Genomic DNA, 17,024 nt, shown 5'->3' on the forward strand with positions numbered 1-17,024 from the left:
CCACATACTAGCTATCAGACAAATTAACCACTTTGAGGTTTGATTTATAAAAGTGGGAAAAGAATGGCACCCAGCTTATGGCTTATTTTGGTAATTAAATGAGCTGATGTATGTTGAGCTCCTAGCAGAACACATGGCATGAGTGTAATAGATGTCAGCATTGTCCTCATTGTTATCATCATCAACACCATCATTCTGGCTTGACTGTGGCAACCGTTTTCAGTTACCCACGTGTGAACCTCCTCTGGGAATCTTTATCCTTCCACAAGAGGGCTGAGCTGTAGTCAGGGCCTGACACCACTCCAGTGTCCCTTGCCTTTTCAAAGGATGCCAGGAAACCCAGCCCCATTGTGATGGTTTGTTCCTGAAAAGCAAGCTGCATGCAGTATGAGGTTTTTAGTCTGCTTTCAAGCCCATGCTAGAGTTTCCATGTGCTGTGTGGCTCTGAAAATTTCTCCTGAACATGCTCCTATTTCCACCAGAACTTGTAGGGTGCTGGGAGGAAGTGGATCTAACCGCTCTGAGCACAGGCCTTGGGCTCAGGCAAACCAGACCCCAGCTTGCACTGTGTAGTTTTGGCGAATTAATTATTTCATTGTTCTCACTGCCCAGAGATAATGTAAGCACTAACAGATCATACAAGTAGAATGCTTAGCACAGTGTCAAGTCAAGGTGGTAATAATAGAAAATTACTATTTTTATCCTTTTAGTATTCCTTCACCGTCACATCACTGCAAACTTCCTAACTTTGGTTATTGAAAAATGGGTGGATTTGGATTCTATAACTTTCATCTAAGTTAAATAAAAATGGTGAATGGAAAATGGAGTACGTCAAGTGTAGACCTTGGTGGTATTCCAGTAGGGACTGTGCAGGTTGGTTCCAAATCATCAGGGTTGGGTTACTAGGATTCAATTGTTCACACAGTAGAAAGTAAAAAAAAGAAAAGCCTATCTCTAGAACTGTGTATCTCGCCTCAAAGAGAGGTCTTGTGGATGCCTTGCTGACAGTCTGTGTATGATCTCCTTTGTGAGTAAACTCACCAGAATACATGCGGTAAGCACGGCCTGGCTTATTCGACCAACCTCACTCTGGCTGCTAGTAATCAGTGCCGTTTTCCTAGTAGCCTTCAAATCACTTGCTTAAATAATCAGTCTCAGAATTATACCAGATATTGATGTCAAGCTTAGCAGCGTGTCGTTTCTCATACTTCCACTTTGGGGAGGAAAGGGCCACTCCTTCTGGAAAGTTGGTATGTTTACACACCTTTGTTTTATAGCCCAGCTCTCAACTTCCTGAATTTGTGAAATGCCTGTATCCATTATATCTTTCTTCAGAGTCCCCCACTTCTATCTCAAAACTGTGGCAAATTTAGACACCTTTTCTCAACCAAAGGAAGACGCATAGCAGGAACTGTTAGAGGCAGTACCTGCTTGTCACAGCAGATCAGTGACTGGTTTTCCTCTGAGTGGAGTCCAGCCTGGCTGACACCCTCCTCTAGTCATCATTCCATCTGTCACCCACTCCTTCATGCTGAACTCCTCAGTCTCGGGACAGAGGAGCAAGGTTCTCCAAAGAGACAGAGTGGGCGTGGATAAGCTTACTGGCAGCTACGGTAGAGGTGTGCGGAAAACACTGCCCCACCTTGGCTGCAACAAGATTGAAGTCAGTGTATCGGGTTGCTTTGTTCTTCAGGTTCCTTTACGCCGAGGAAGGTGTGAATACTGAAGTAGATCATGCTGGTGACTGTGTTGAGGCCATTTTGATAACTGAAAAAATACTTTCACTTATTTTAAAAAATAATATCGACTATGTATCTATCCGTAAAACTAAGTATTTAATGGAAGGAAAGGCCAGACACTCTCACCAAATATAAAATTCTATGGTCCTAAAGTCAGAATAGATTCTTAACTATTGAAAAGTGAAGAAAGTAACCACTTTTAATGACAAAGCTTTAATAGAAAATTTGAATTTTGCATAAAGATATTTCCTTTATGTGTTGAAAGAAAAATAGGTGCTTTTTTATGTAACACTTGCTGGAAACTGAATTAAAGAAAAGATTATAACCCCTATGACAGGCTTATGCTGTGTCCATAATAACTGAGCTGAAATAAATCTATGATGCTTTAATTGCCCAAGAATGTAAGAACTCAGGCCACATCGCATTTTTTAGCAATTAAATTCTGTTTGGAAAAGAAAAATTTCTACAATTTTGAAAACTAAATTTTCTTTGAAAATATATTGTGAATTCATTCTATTATCTAAATAAATAAATTGTATGATTAGTGCCCCTCAACTAGCAAAATTTATACTCATTTCAATCTAAATCAACTAATATGTTGGACCCAACAATCTCAAATATTATAAAATACTAAAAATGCCTTTAGATATGTACAATAGGTAAATTCATAGAGACAGAAAGTAGATTACATGTTATCAGGGGCTAAAGAGAAGAGGGAAATGGGGAGTTTTTGCTAAATGGAGAGAGTTTCTGTTTTAGGACATGGAAAAATTTGGAAATAGAGAAGGGTGACGATTACATAAAATTGTGAATGTAATTAATGCCTCAGAATTGTACACTTAAAAATGGTTAAATGACATTTTATGTTACATGGATTTGGTCAATAAAAAACAAATAATTGAAGATACCAAAATAGTGAGAATAATTCAAAAATTAATATTTTCTACTCCCTAACAATATATTTTCTTTTAGAAATTCTGACCTCTGTCATATGACAAAATTAACTAGCAGAATCAGTCTTGTTTGTGATAGTTATTTGTTTATCAAGTGTAGTAACATTTATAGCATATGACAAAAATATTTTTAGACTTTATTGTTTGCCTTTTGTTTGCCTTTGCATCTTGTTTGCAGTTTCCAGTCTTAAAAGAAATAGAAATATTAGTTTTTCCTGATTCTGCAGTAGTGAATCATATCTAATAATAGAAAATGTTCTCACTTTTCAAAAATCATAGCAATCCTGGATTTTATGCTTGAGAAAATCATACATGTAACTTATAACCATCTAAGATGAATAAGTTAAACACTTTGACTTTAAATTATTTTTCCTTATTCTTCAGCAATTTCTGTGTATCTGGAAGTTCTATCTTGTTGATTATACTTGAAGGCAGTAAGCAGTACAATAGAAATCCAATTTTCTAAATAGAAAGGTTCCACTGGTTGATCTATAATGTCAGTAGATTTCTCATGTCAGACCCTTTTCAAAATCTTAAATCTGGAGTTCAAAGTTCTCACTTATGTCTTGACAGTAGCTTTCAGGCCCATCAACACAAGAATAAACACATTCCTGCTCTTTCAAGCTACAGAATCATATTCTCTTTATATCTGTTAACATACCTTTTCAAAGAAAAAGAACTTGGTTTCCAAAGAAACCTTTTTTTGTTTAAATCCATTGGGATGGTAAAAACAAAAAGACTTCCAACTAAATGGTATATCTTAATTCCCCAAGAATAAGGAGGAAAAATATAGGAACTGAAGTAGAAATGGACAATATAAAAAAGGTCCCTCTTGGATGAAGTTAAGGAGATTTTACAGTGCATACCCTGGCTTTATTTCACTGACTGCAAAGGTTTTAGAGCTATTCCCTGGTCATTTAGGAAGACTCAGATTTCCATTTTTAGATGCTATTAAGAGTAACAGCAAGCATTTTACTTGTCAGTTATTGTCAATCCAAAAACATATATCACAACCATGTAATTCAATAGGGGTTACAATGAAATGAAATGATTATTTCCTGATAGCTATGCATCATGAAAGAGACCCTGAATTTATCCCCAAGTGATCAATTTCCTACACATACAGGCATCAACTTAATCAAGAAAAGTTTAATATTATTATTACTCATACTTACAAAAAGTTTACTCTGCAATCAATATATTCTGTATGGCAAACTCTTCTCTAACACTGGTAGCAAATGACCATATTCTAGGCTGTTTTATTGCAAGTTTTGGCAAACACAATCTCAAAGAAGAACACTGTGATAAGCCAGTATTCAGCAGCCACCCTGGTAGCCAGAATCTTTTCTGAGATCTTCAGATGGGCTCTACCATGCTCAGAGACCTCTCTCCTACTATTTCACTAGGTTTTCCTACTTGTGACTTTATAGGGTCAACAGAAAGACTTTCTTGGAAAAAAAAAGCTCACAAGATGGAATTAGACTTGTATGCACTCAATTATACATTGATTTTAATAAACATAAATAAATACAAACAACACACCCATGTGGTTCTGTTTCAATGTCTAATCCTTCACGAAGTAGTTTTTGAAATATTTAGCTGGATATGAGTCCTTTTAAAGAAGTGGGGTGAATATGTAGAGAAAAAAGGCAGAAAGCCAGAAACATCTGATTCTGTTTGGTTGGTAATGCAAGCCAGAGCCTAGGGATCTTCAGCTTGGGGAAGAGTCCTACCGCCTTGCTCTCTTCTTATTTGCATCGACGCACACCCTCCTACTTCTTTCCATCGCTTCAAAGTGACCCCAAGGAAAACATACGCACAATGATAAAGCCATTTGGGAGACTGCTTCAATGCTAATTGGAGCTTTGTTCCCACATCACTAAGTAGAACTTTATCCTTGTGAGGGAGCAGACCTTGTAAAAAGACTCCTTTATCCCAGAGTGGGCGGCGCCAGCATGCTGTTCCCTCTTCTGGGATACCTAAGTAGCATCTACTTATCCCTTGGGTCTGTCCTGGTGTCTGGGAGCCTTCCGTACTCCCCAGTCTGTACTAGATGTCCCTTTGGACCTACTGTTTAAATACCCTATCCTTCTCATGAATATTCATGACACTTATGGTATTTGCTCAATATCTTCTTCTGTACTATATTTGCAAGCCCCAAGGGGATGAGTACCTTATCTGTCTTGTTCATTTCTGTATCTCCAATTCCTAAAACAATGACTGGCACATACACATTCTCAATAAATACTTGATGTATGAGGACTGGCATACAGAGGTGTTCAGTATATGTTAGTAGTGTATGAACCATCATGCAGATCTGTACAGTCCTAAACCCTAAACATGTTTAGCTTATTGGTAAACTTTTTGAAAGTATGTCACTAAGTAGAACTTTATCCTTGTGAGGGAGCAGACCTTGTAAAAAGACTCCTTTATCCCAGAGTGGGCAGCGCTAGCATGCTGTTCCCTCTTTGGAATACCTAAGTAGCATCTACTTATCCCTTGGGTCTGTCCTGGTGTCTGGGAGCCATGTATGTCTGGGTGTCTGAGAGTGATGTATGGGCCATACACTGCCCATAAACTTCAGAACATTTCTGCAAGTTCCCAGTTCTCTTCTATTAAACTGAGCTGAGTAGGTAGGCAGGGTTCAATAACCCTTGGCTTCCTGAAAAGATTAAGCAACTTTTAGATTGTATTAAATGACAAAAAGAGCCCCCACTATTGACTGAGATACTCTACCAGCTATTTTCCCTTTCTGCCTTCCTACTGTGACATTCTACTCTTCAGTATCTCATTACTACAACCTTTAGGCTAAATCATAGCCTTCTTTTTCTAGTTTTGTTACAGAATATGTGGTGTGGCCTGCAATGTGCCTAAATGCTGTAGTAATAAGCTATCATGCAATCAAATTCCATAGCTATATTTAGACTGGTTCCCTGAGTTAAAGCTGAGACATCTCCATTTATTACATTTGTGTTAATGACAGTCTCTGACTTATAATCATTTGATTTATGATTTTTCATCCTTATGATGGTATGAAAACATTATGCATTCAATATAAGCCACACTTTGAAGTCTGAATTTTGGTCTTTTCATTGGCTACAATATGCCTTATGATACTCTCTCGTGATGCTGGGCAGCAGCAGGGAGCTGCAGACTCTAGTCAGTCACATAAGGGCAACCCATACACTTACAACTCTCCTGCACCCATACCACCATTGTTTTCACTCTCAGTACAGTGTTCAATACATTATGTGAAAGACAGTAAACATCTCTTTTGTGTTAGATGATGTTGCCCAACTCATGTAAGTGTTCTGAGCACATTTAAGGTAGGCTAAGCTAAGCTATAATGTCCAGTATGTTCGGTATGCTAAATGCATTTTCAACTTACATGGATTTATCGCGACCTAACCCCATCATTAGTTGAGGAAGATCTGTACTTTCAGACCAAACGAGGTGGTAGTCTGTGCTGCGCCAGGCATCATGGGACTGCCCTGAGGTGTTCTGTTGCTGGAGGGAATGAAGCTAACCACATTTTATTTTTTTTAGTTTTCTAATGGTTCCAGTGGAAATAGCTATGAAACCACTAAATGATACTTTATAATCTTGGATTTTTTATTTACATTCAGTTTGGTTCAAACTTATCCCAAGTGTCGCCCTTGTGCTTGGCTAGTTTGTACTTTAGTCTATAGGAAATGGGGTGGGGGAGACTCTGAACTCTTTGAGTAAGTAGTGAGATCATCATATATGTTCTAAAATGGTTAACCCAGCAGCAGTGTGGAAAGACAGGTTGGGAGGATGAAGAAAGACAGGAAGAAGGAAGGTGTGTAGGAGGGCATGACAGTACTCCAGTGGGGGGGTTCCTAAGGGCCAGACCAGAGGAGAGGCAGTGCAGATGGGGACTCTCCAGGGCAGAGGAGGTGAGGATGGAGACCCAGGACCAGAGGGGTGCAGGTGAGAACAGGAAGAGGACACACATTCAAGAGATACTGCGGAGACAGAGCAACAAGAGAGATGCGAGGGATGGAAAACAGATGGGACCCTGGGCAGCTGGGAGGCTGGTTGCACCATTACTAAATATGGGAAGCACAGGTAAAAGATAGTTTATGGTGGAACAAATGGAATTTGAGGTGCCAGAACATCCAAGCTGTTGGAAATGTGAGCCATAGTTCAAAAACAATTCCAGGACTGGCCACAGGTACACTGACTGTGGTGTCATCAGTTTTGATAATCTGGTTCTTTTTGCCCTTCAGTAAACAGCACATACTTCAAGGTCACAGTCAAGCTTTTCTTGACTTGAAGATAGAATGTCTTATGAGTAAGAGCTTTTGACATTTTCTTGGAATACTCTGGGGCATCCCAGTTTAACAGTCACCACCTATGACCCTCTACAATAGGTGCTTTATATAGCTCTTCTATTTAAACATTGGAGCACTCAGTCACTTTAGAAAGTAAACAATAGGTTTTCCCATGATTGAAGAAGCTGGGACCAAGAAAGTGTGAGGCAGTTGGCCGGTTATCAGTGTCTTGGGCCCCTACCCTCAAGCAAGCGGTGCCTTCCAGACCCTGCAAGTGGGGGAGCACCGAGTGACTTACTGTCCCCTGTCTTCTCTGCAGTACAGCTTATTACTGTGCATTCAGAATTGCTCTTTAAAACCATTTTGTATTCTTTCAGTTTTTTATTTACTGCTGATTCCTTCTAAAGTTCTGAGTTTTAAAATTTTGCTTCTCTCCCTGCTTTCTTGAGACTCTAAATATAGTCACTTTGTGTTCATGTCTACCAAAAACATCACTGGTGTTTGTAACCAGCCTCTAATTTCCACTCACACACATCATACCCATCCTCCCTTCACATGTAAATGTTTGTTTCATGCCAATTGTTTTAAGAAAAGCATGGATTGTTAACCAGAAGGGATTGTTGCATAAAAATATATCTGCCAAGCTTCATGCGGTCCCTTGACTCCAGCGACACCAGCTGATCTTTTATCTTTCATGCTACATGTCCATCACCAGCCCCTTCTGTGAAGGATGATGAGCTACTTTCTTAGGGTTGGAGAGGAATCAGTACAAGTTGGGAGAACAAAGAACACACAAACAAGATGCTGTTTATAACATTAATGGCTGTAGTGCGTCATTCAAAGCTGTAATAGTAATGGTTCATCCCATTGGTGATCCCTAGTAGAGCAGTTTAATTAAATGGTCTCAAGGGTGACTTCGCCTCAACATTATAGAAATTAATGCTTTTCATTTTTGGCGTGTTCCTTTTCCTACCACACAGATGCTTTGAATCTACGGAACCGACAGGTCATCTGCGTCACTCTCAAAGTCCTTCAGCATCTGGTCGTGTCAGCTGAGATGGTGGGTGAAGCTTTGGTGCCCTATTACCGTCAAATCCTCCCCATCCTGAACATCTTTAAGAATATGAATGGTGAGTTATCCCAAGAGTCAAAATGTCTTTTAAGCCCTGAAAAAAAGGGAGTGCTTTGAAGTCGAGTTAATGAGCAACACATTTAGGATTTATTATTGCATATAAACCAAGACCTATTTGCAGATCTAACCAGTATAACTCCCACCCCTTCTCCCGCTACTCCCCTGGGAAACAGTAAAATTAACAATTTCATTTATTACTCCTCACACGTACAGCTTACTTACTTACTCAGTACAGAAGCACTGAAGCAGTTCTCTAATCTTCCAATAATTAAATTGTAAAGTTTTTTTAATAGTCTTTTGAATACATTAGTGGTTTTAAGTTTGTCCTTCCTTTTGATAGTAATTCTACCTGTAGCTATGTCCTGTAAAATTGCAGTCCATTTTTATTAATTAGTTTCAGATGAATTTTAAAGCAATATTACTAAAATCTGGTAAGATGGTTTGGAGAGTTTTAATATATGTTCTCCCATTTCTAAAAAAGAAAATAGAAAAATAGATAATTTATAGCTATGGAGTTGATAGTGAGTACTGATTTAAAGAAATGTGTATAGATAGATACATTTATTTCATTTATTAAAAAAATAATATGCTATAAGCTTTGGAAGGCACTGCTGAGCTAAGATTATTCTAATTTACCCTAACAAAGGTACTAGCAAGTTGTGGAGCTCTCCTGGCAGGCAGTAGATGTACATCTGTGCATTCACAGTGTGGTTTTCCTTTCATGCCTCTTGAAATGATGTGAATCTAATTTTCTTCTATGTTGCTAACTTTGAAATACCATATTTCTCATATGCACAGTGTAAGTCAACATTTGAAGTTAATTCCTGACAGCCATGTAAATAAGTTAGTAATTTAGTGGAACACTGCATGAAAATTTTGCAACATAATCTGCTTATTATACACACAAGAAAAAAATCAAACAAAAAACTAAGTGTTCCCACCACACACATGTCCTTTGTTTGGAATAACGATTTTTTTTATATAATTCCTCAATTGCTATTAAAAGTCTCCTAAATCAGGCACGCTATTCAGAAAAGTATGGAATCCTTTCAGTAGTAGGACCTACTTATATGTTTAATATCAAACATATTTAGTAAAAAGGACTTCAATTGGTGTTTTGGGGACTTAAGAACAGTTGCAATGGAGTGAGTTGATATCCATTTCACAGTGTTTGAAGAGCCATAGAGTTCATGTGGACACTTAGACATGATGGTTACTCTTTCAGGAAAGTGAAACTTGGGTATTAGTAATTGAATCTCCTGTGGTCTAATAAACTCAGAGTTTTAGTAACAGCATTTCTACTTTATGGAAAATACTTGCTTAAATAATCTTCATTTATAATTCATATTTCTACTGTATGGCAGCATCAAATATCTGTACAGTTATAGAATGACTCCATGTGTGTATATTGTGCAATTACGGTTCATAAAAAACACGTTTTTCTATTCTAGCTACCATGAGGAAGATACAGAGATGACAGAGACAGAGATGATAGAAGTATGGATAGAGATGATAGAGACAGGATAGGGATGATAGAGAAGTACAGAAATAGAGACTGAGGTAGAAATGAGTTATTAAAAAATGGAAGAATCAGGAAATAACAATGTCCAGAAGTCTGTTACAGTTAACACTTCTGAAGTGCATAATTTGCGTTTCCTCACTAGTCCTCAGAGAAACCTGTGTACTATTACTATTTCCATGTTTTATTGTAAAAGTCTCTGTGACTTTTCTCCCGCGTAAACCTTTGCTTCTGTACTTGACCGTCATGGAGGACAAGTGCCCACACACCCCCTCCCCTGCTCAAGAAGGAGGTGGCAGCTGCCACCACACCGTCCCAATGCTTTTGTTGTTGCGCAACAGAATCTGGGATTCACTTTAAACATCACTTTGTATCTTTGTGTAAAAGAAGGAAAACAGTGATATTCAAAAGACAATTCTAGTCTCCCTCGTCCTCAGGGAAACCTGTGAGAAAAGTAAGTACAGCTGCACAGAGGCAGATGCATGTCACTGGGAGCTCAGACTATTAAGCCAGAACAGTTGGTGTCTACATCTACCTTATTATACTTTCTATTTAATTCTTTAGCTCACAAACATTCATGCACTTAACAAAAGCAGTGGCTGGCTTTAGGAGTACATCCCCTTTAGATTTTATGGATGTGGGGAATTTTGAGTTTATACCATAACCTTAATTGGTCCCAAACATGGCTAATTATTTTGCACCATTTCTAAGTGACTGCACCAGGAATTTGACATGCAGCTATTATTCTGCTTAATATCTCTCTGGCATTTGAGAGAAAAAATATTGCTCCAGCTTTATTTTCCACTTACCTTAGAAACCTGTCAGTACATTGCCAGAATACAGTTTGTGGTGTTTCCAGAGGGTCATATTACACAATCGGACAACTCTAGCTATAAAACTACCAGAAGAAGCTTATCACAGGATTTCCAATTACAGTAGTATTTCAGTTGAAAAGTAAGTTATCTTTAATTGCATTTTAATAAATTCTGCTTTATGATTATAGCTATTTCATTCATATTTACAGAACCATATATATTTATTTTATTAAAGCTGATGTTTTAGTAGCAGATATATTTATTTACAATTAAAATTATAACAAAAATGTATAGCATGTAGAATTAGAAAAAAATCCTCAATTTCAGTGTATTTGAGAATAATTTCCCTCATTTCTGTTTCCTCTTTTCCCTGTTTCTTTCACGTAAATTAATGCTTTATTAAAATCAAATTCAATTTATTTCTATTAAGTCCCACCACAGAATATTTCTTAGAATGACCAGATATAAATGACAGAAAGAAAGAATGAATGAAAGAATATTCCTTCAAAGATCATGACCTTGTCCTTCTGTCAGTGTTCCCTCAAAGTGCAACCTTTAGCTTAATTCTACTGCCTGCTCCCTTTTGCAATTTCTTTCCTATTTCATTGTCAAATGGACTTTCTTGGAAATGAGTGGGAGTTGAGCAGCTAGGGACTGGGCACCTGCAATGAGGAGCCCTAGGCTTAGAGTCCTCCCAAGGCACCTGGGGAAGTAAAGGAGGGCAGGAAGGAGTAGAGGTTGCATTTAGGCCATGTCTACACTTCTGTAGCTATTAAAACTAACCAGCCCCACCAGATCCTTCCGGTTCCAGGAGAAAGAGTAGCTTTGTATTTCTATTTATGAAGGACTTTTTCCACCAAGTTAATTGGGCCATAGTAGGTGGAGGGAACAGAAACAATCTGAGCTGGAATTGTAAAGTGGGCTAAAGAGTAACATTCTGGAATCAGAAGAGATGGGAACTTAGGCAAATCATGTAACTTTTCTGAACTCTAATTTCTTTTAAATTTAAATTTTTCTGAATATTCTATATAAAATATTTATAATAGAGCACCCTTTTTGCAAGGTTGGCATGATGATTCAAGATAATGTACTCACAGCTCCTTCATGCAGAGGCAGAGCCTGGCCTTGACTGGGTATTAAATAAGATAGCAATATAGAACATTATATATATATGCAATATGTATACATATAGAACATTATATATATATGCAATTTGTATACATATATTATGTAATGTTGTATACAAATACAGCAATACCATGTAAATTATGATGTAGCAGCATGAATAGAAATTGAGTGTGTTGATGTACTGTGTCCCTTTGCTGAGTGACCCGTCTGCTTGGATCTTCTGTACACCTATGGATGAGGCAGGGCCTTCTGGTTTCCCAGCTGCAGCACCCCTTTGTTTAAAGGGTTCATCTTTCTTCTCATTGCCAAATGCCAGATGGGTTGTCAAATAAGTTAAAGACTCTGGAATTCACTCAAGGATAACTGGTTTTTCAGTCTATCCCTTCCTGGCATAATTTTTAAGCTCAAGTATGTGACTAATGTGCTAAGGAATGTCTTAAAGAGAAGCCCATGTGTGACAAACAGGGGGTGCCCGGATCAGGGTTCTCTTTAGAAAAACCAAACTAGTATCTAAGATTTTGAGCTCATTTTACTTAATTCTAAGCAATGAATTTTGGATGTCTGAAACGTGCTGTCTTTCCTATCACTGCTTCAGGATAAAAGAAAGATACTTTCTTTAAGAGCAGTTTCTTCTTTCCTGTGTTCTTTCACAAATATTATTAAAGGTTACAGAAAATTAAGATAATATGAATGTTCAGTTTATAGCTTTCAGAGATGAAACTACAAAATTAATGATGCAGTGTATTGCATTTGAGAAGCATGCACCAATAAATGGCATTAAAACCTTTACAGCTAAAATACGGTGCTCTGCCAGCAGATTAGAGCTATCCATTAACCCTGTTTTCTGGAGGCAATCTTTATTTTGCCTCTTTGTTCCTAACTACTTCCGTAGTCCTGAAACAGCCTCTACCTGCAACCGTTGAAAGACTCCAAGCATCTGTGACTCTAATAGTATCATAAGTCTATGTCATAAAATATACAAATATATATATAAATGAAATAACACATACCTATGTATGTAGAAAGCAAACATGGCCCCATGTATGTAGATTTATCTAGGGTAGGGCAGTTAATATAGATAAATAAAAGTCCATGAAAAGGGATATGATATGTTTGTTTCAAATTCACACACATTAGACCATATAGGTAATGAGAATGCATTAAATTTGCAAAATTCTAGAATGTTTGAACCAAGTCTTTGACCCTAAAATTAAGTAGTTTCTAAAAAAATGGAAACAATTGCTTTATGATGATAGTCTTTTAAAACAACTCCTAATAAGAATCTAAGCATTCTCTGTCAACCTCATTCAAACCCTCACAGATATTTCTGTGAGATCTAGGGCCTAGTCTCATGGTCCTTTCAGATGTTAATGAACTTTTAGGTGCTGATGGTTTGCCAATAAAATCTTCATTCTTTTTTTTCTTATAACTGACATATAAATGTTATTTCATGGAACCTTAATTTTGGAATTCCAAAATTATTTATTTAATAATTAAGGGAATTCCCAGTGGAATTATGTACACTTTTGACTGTGATTTATGTTTCAGAAATTTACATCAAATTTCCTTATCATTAGGTTTATCAGATTTGAGAGCATTTGAATGTCCTAAGTTTATTGAGGAAAATACTATAACTACTACTCCCCAGTTCCTGAAAGTTCCATTTGAGATGATCATGTGTATATAGCTCAACTCATCTAAGCTCTCCTTCCACTCAGATTTAACTAGTTGGTGTAAAAAGAATCTTAGGATCATAATAAAGCTGGCAGATCCGTACAGGGGCCCTTTGGTCTGCACCTCTCTCTAATGAATGAAACTATGATGTAGTAGACTGTCATTTCCATGGGACAATGTTTGTGCTGGGCTTGCTTCGTCCCGTGCAGCTTGGCACGCCTAGAAGTAGGTACTACTATGCATTTGCCTGGATTTATCCACCAACCCACTCTGCATGCCCAGTGCTTGTCTATTCAGTCCTGTCCTAAGGCTGTTCCGTTATTTCATGCAGCAGCCCAGTACACTGCAGTGAAAACTATGTCTAACGTTCCATCCGACTTCTTTCTGTAATCTAAACCACACAGAACAATGTCTAATCCCTTCCCCAATCAGCCGGCCTCAAACAAGTACATAAAACTTTCCTTCCCCTTGCTCTTCTCTTCCCCAAATTTAAGGTCCCTGTTCTTCCAAGTTTTATTTATAAGCAGAGCCGCTAGGGCCTCAAAAATCTCAGGGTGTAGAGAGGGAGGGCCATATGTCTGCAAACATTGGTGGCTGTGCAGTGGCCCTGGGGAACTCAGAGCTGCCCTGCTTTCACTGATGCCCCTGGCACGTGGCCAGCCCATAAGAGGGCCTTGCTGTTAGGAAGTCTACGAACTCTTACTAAATGAATTTCCTCTTCACTCAGGCTGCTTCATTCAAGCTTATTTTCAACCCAATTTATTGTAAAAACCCATGTGGGGACACGAAATTGGATATATATTTGCTGTTCTCTCTAGTTGTCCCTGGTTGCATCTGTCAGGAGTTATCTGTCTCTATCTAGAAACACATGACTAGGCGGGGTGAGACCCAGGGAAACCAGAATCCAGAGCTGAATGAAGATTGTGTAGTAGTTCTCTAGGGCTGCAGCAACAAACTATCACAAACTAGGGGCTTAAACAACAGAAATTTATTGTCTCATGGTTTTGGAGGCCAGAAGTCCAAAATCAAGGTGCCAGCAGGGCCATGCTCTCCAAAGCATCTGGGGAAGAATCTGTTCCATGGCTGTCCCCCAGCTCCAGCGGTACCAGAAATCCTTGGCTTGTGGATGCAGCACTCCAATCTCCATGTGACATTTCCCTGGGTCTGCCTCCATGTCTCTTCTTCTGAAGGCACCAGTCCTTGTAAGGACTGGACTAAGGGCCCACCCTACTTCAGTATGTCCTCATCTTAACTTTACTAATTACATTGGCAATGACCCTATTTCCAAATAAGTCTACATTTGGAGGTTCACAAAAGGACATGAACTTGGGGGGACACAATTCAACCCAGGACAAGCTGTATAAGTTTCCCAGGGTGCGTGGAGATAAAATCCTGTCTTTGGTAAGTAAGTTAGAGGTTCTGTGTGCTGTGCACTCCCTCCCACAGCCATAACTGAGAAGGGGGTGGCTCTGCAAAGCCCATTGAGAACTCCCTCTTTGAACAATCAGAAGTTCTATTCCTTTTCCTTCAGTCTAGTTCAGAAAAGATCTAAGTCAGTTTTGAGTAGGGGAGATGTCAGGAAATGCTGCAAACTAACCAAAGATAGGAAAGCAAATGTTTTCACAGTTCAGGCTCTCACTCAAGGGTGCTGCTTCCACCAGCCCTCCAGAGGGTCCCAGGGACCCCGTTGGGACAGCAGGCGGCACCACGTGCCCCAGTGCTCATCCTGCCTGCACAGCCAGGCAAGAGGGTCAAGCCAGAATGGGGTTGTACCAATAAATAGGGGTTGACCAGATAACTTTACCTAAGGAAATAAACTGTCAGGAAAACACTGACTTGCAGACACATTCACGCCCAGGCACATCTAGATAGTCCCAGCTCAGCAGCAAGTTTGGTGCATCTTGAACAACACTCGTAGGTAAATCCCATTAATCATTTCTAAGCTAAGTAAAAGGGCCACTCCTGTATGAAAATAAAGGCTTGAGATGGGACAGTTACGAGCTGTCTGTGCCCCATACCCCACTTGTTGGGATGGGCTGTGTGACCTACACCTGTGGCTCTTGACCTTGAGTGACCATCCTAAACCCAGTCCAGGGACTCTCAGGAGATAGTACCTGTTTTTTCTCCAGAAGCAAACATCACATCCTCTCAGGAAATTGCCCTAAACCTGCTCAGACAAGCACGATAAATTGCTCTCCCCTAGGTCCTGTGGAATTCTGTTTCCTGTGTCTACTCCCCAGCTCACCCGAGAGTGCCCAGATGCAGAGAGTGGGAATGACTGGCTAACTGCTCACCCTGTCTGCAAAGTCATGCTTGAAATATGTGGGTGGCCACCCCTCCACCCCCAGCTACTCCAAAAGAATCTACCAACAAAATGATTTGATTCCAACTGGTCCCCAGTCCTTGGCCAGTAACTTCCTCGCTGCCAGCTGAAAACTGGCACATTTCTGAATGAGAGATTTCCATTACTTCAGCTAAGGCCTTTAAGATATGCCTTGAGAAATCTGTACAATATGCTTCAATGTATTTAAGAGCTCAAGATGGGCCCCAAATGAGTAAGCATGCAGATATTTGCCCAAGAGAAACAGTGTTCATTTCTATTTATGCAACAGAAACTTTTACTTAATCTGGGCAAGAAAGCGCATAATGATTTCTAAAGCTTTAATTTAAGGAGGCTCCCATATTTGGCCAAATCAAAATTTGTACTTTTTAAATCGCCTAAAATATCACTTATTCTGGATTTGCTGATAATTAAGTTCTGATTTTCGTTTTCCTTTATATGCAAATCTCTCATGAGCACCAACAAATGACATTTTAGAGGTCTCTGTGTGGACATTGCAGAGAAAATAAGAGTGTCCGCATTGTAATTGTTACGTTGAATAGTCACTATTCATGACATGATTAAAAGGAAAGTTTAAAAGGGGATTGGAGACAGAAAAAAAATAAGCCTAATTTATAAGTGGGGGAGCCTTTGCCTGACACTGCATGAAACTTAACAGGGCCCTTAATTGTTCTACTCACTCATAAGATCAAAGGCACTCTGACTCATACACAATTCCAGGGCTTTGAATTGCTTCTTTTAACAGATTGATCAGAACTCTGAACTGGACTCACTCTCAAACCGGCCTCCCTTCCCCAGCCCAGATCTGCTCAGGACTGGAAGCTGGCAGTAGGAAAAGACGGTGCCCGCCCTTGTATTTTGTCACCACCCCAGCTCAGCCTTCACTGCACAGGTCTATTCCACAGGATGTTCAGGTGGGGAGATGGGCAGAGAGGAGGGAGCACATCACTGCCTGACGCTCCCTGGCCCTGGCATCCCATTCCCGGGGCTGGTGGGGGTCTCTTCAGTGATACCCCAGGGATGACGGCTCCCCATTCTGGCTGCTCACTGGTAACCCCTTCCTCAGTCCCTAGATGTCCTGCATTCACAGCAGCCTCTCATTGCCAGGACCCCTCTGCCCTGCCGGGAAGCCCCATTACAGTACCAAAACTGCCCCACACCCACGCTACCATCCCGGGTGCTTCAAGGCCAGGCCTTCAGTCCTGCTGTCCCTGGTTCCTTCGATTCTCAGCCATGACAAAGACCCGGGACTTGGTGCTGCCCGGCTGCTGGGAGCACCTTCAGGGCTCTCTAGATAATTCCACCAGTCAGGTGGGACTAGGAGCAGAGCAGAGGCAGAGACAGAGCCCTTTAAGGAAAGCTCATTGTCTTTTCACCATGCATAGGCTCCTTTAAAAGGCTTCATCTGTCCTTCATCTGTCTCTTGAA

At 39.7% G+C, this 17,024-nt stretch overlaps 1 protein-coding gene across 2 annotated transcripts in view; it reads left to right on the top strand.

The window, feature by feature from the left end:
* PACRG (parkin coregulated) overlaps positions 1–17,024 on the top strand; it is a 428,345-nt gene that overhangs the window by 240,109 nt on the left and 171,212 nt on the right. For both annotated transcript variants that reach the window (XM_073219869.1, XM_037023947.2), the window contains exon 4: positions 7,968–8,117. In XM_073219869.1, the coding sequence (XP_073075970.1) occupies positions 7,968–8,117 (150 nt within the window). The remainder of the gene's footprint in view (positions 1–7,967; positions 8,118–17,024) is intronic.

Source organism: Manis javanica, chromosome 13 (assembly GCF_040802235.1).
Source record: "Manis javanica isolate MJ-LG chromosome 13, MJ_LKY, whole genome shotgun sequence".
Classification (NCBI taxonomy): Eukaryota; Metazoa; Chordata; class Mammalia; order Pholidota; family Manidae; genus Manis; species Manis javanica.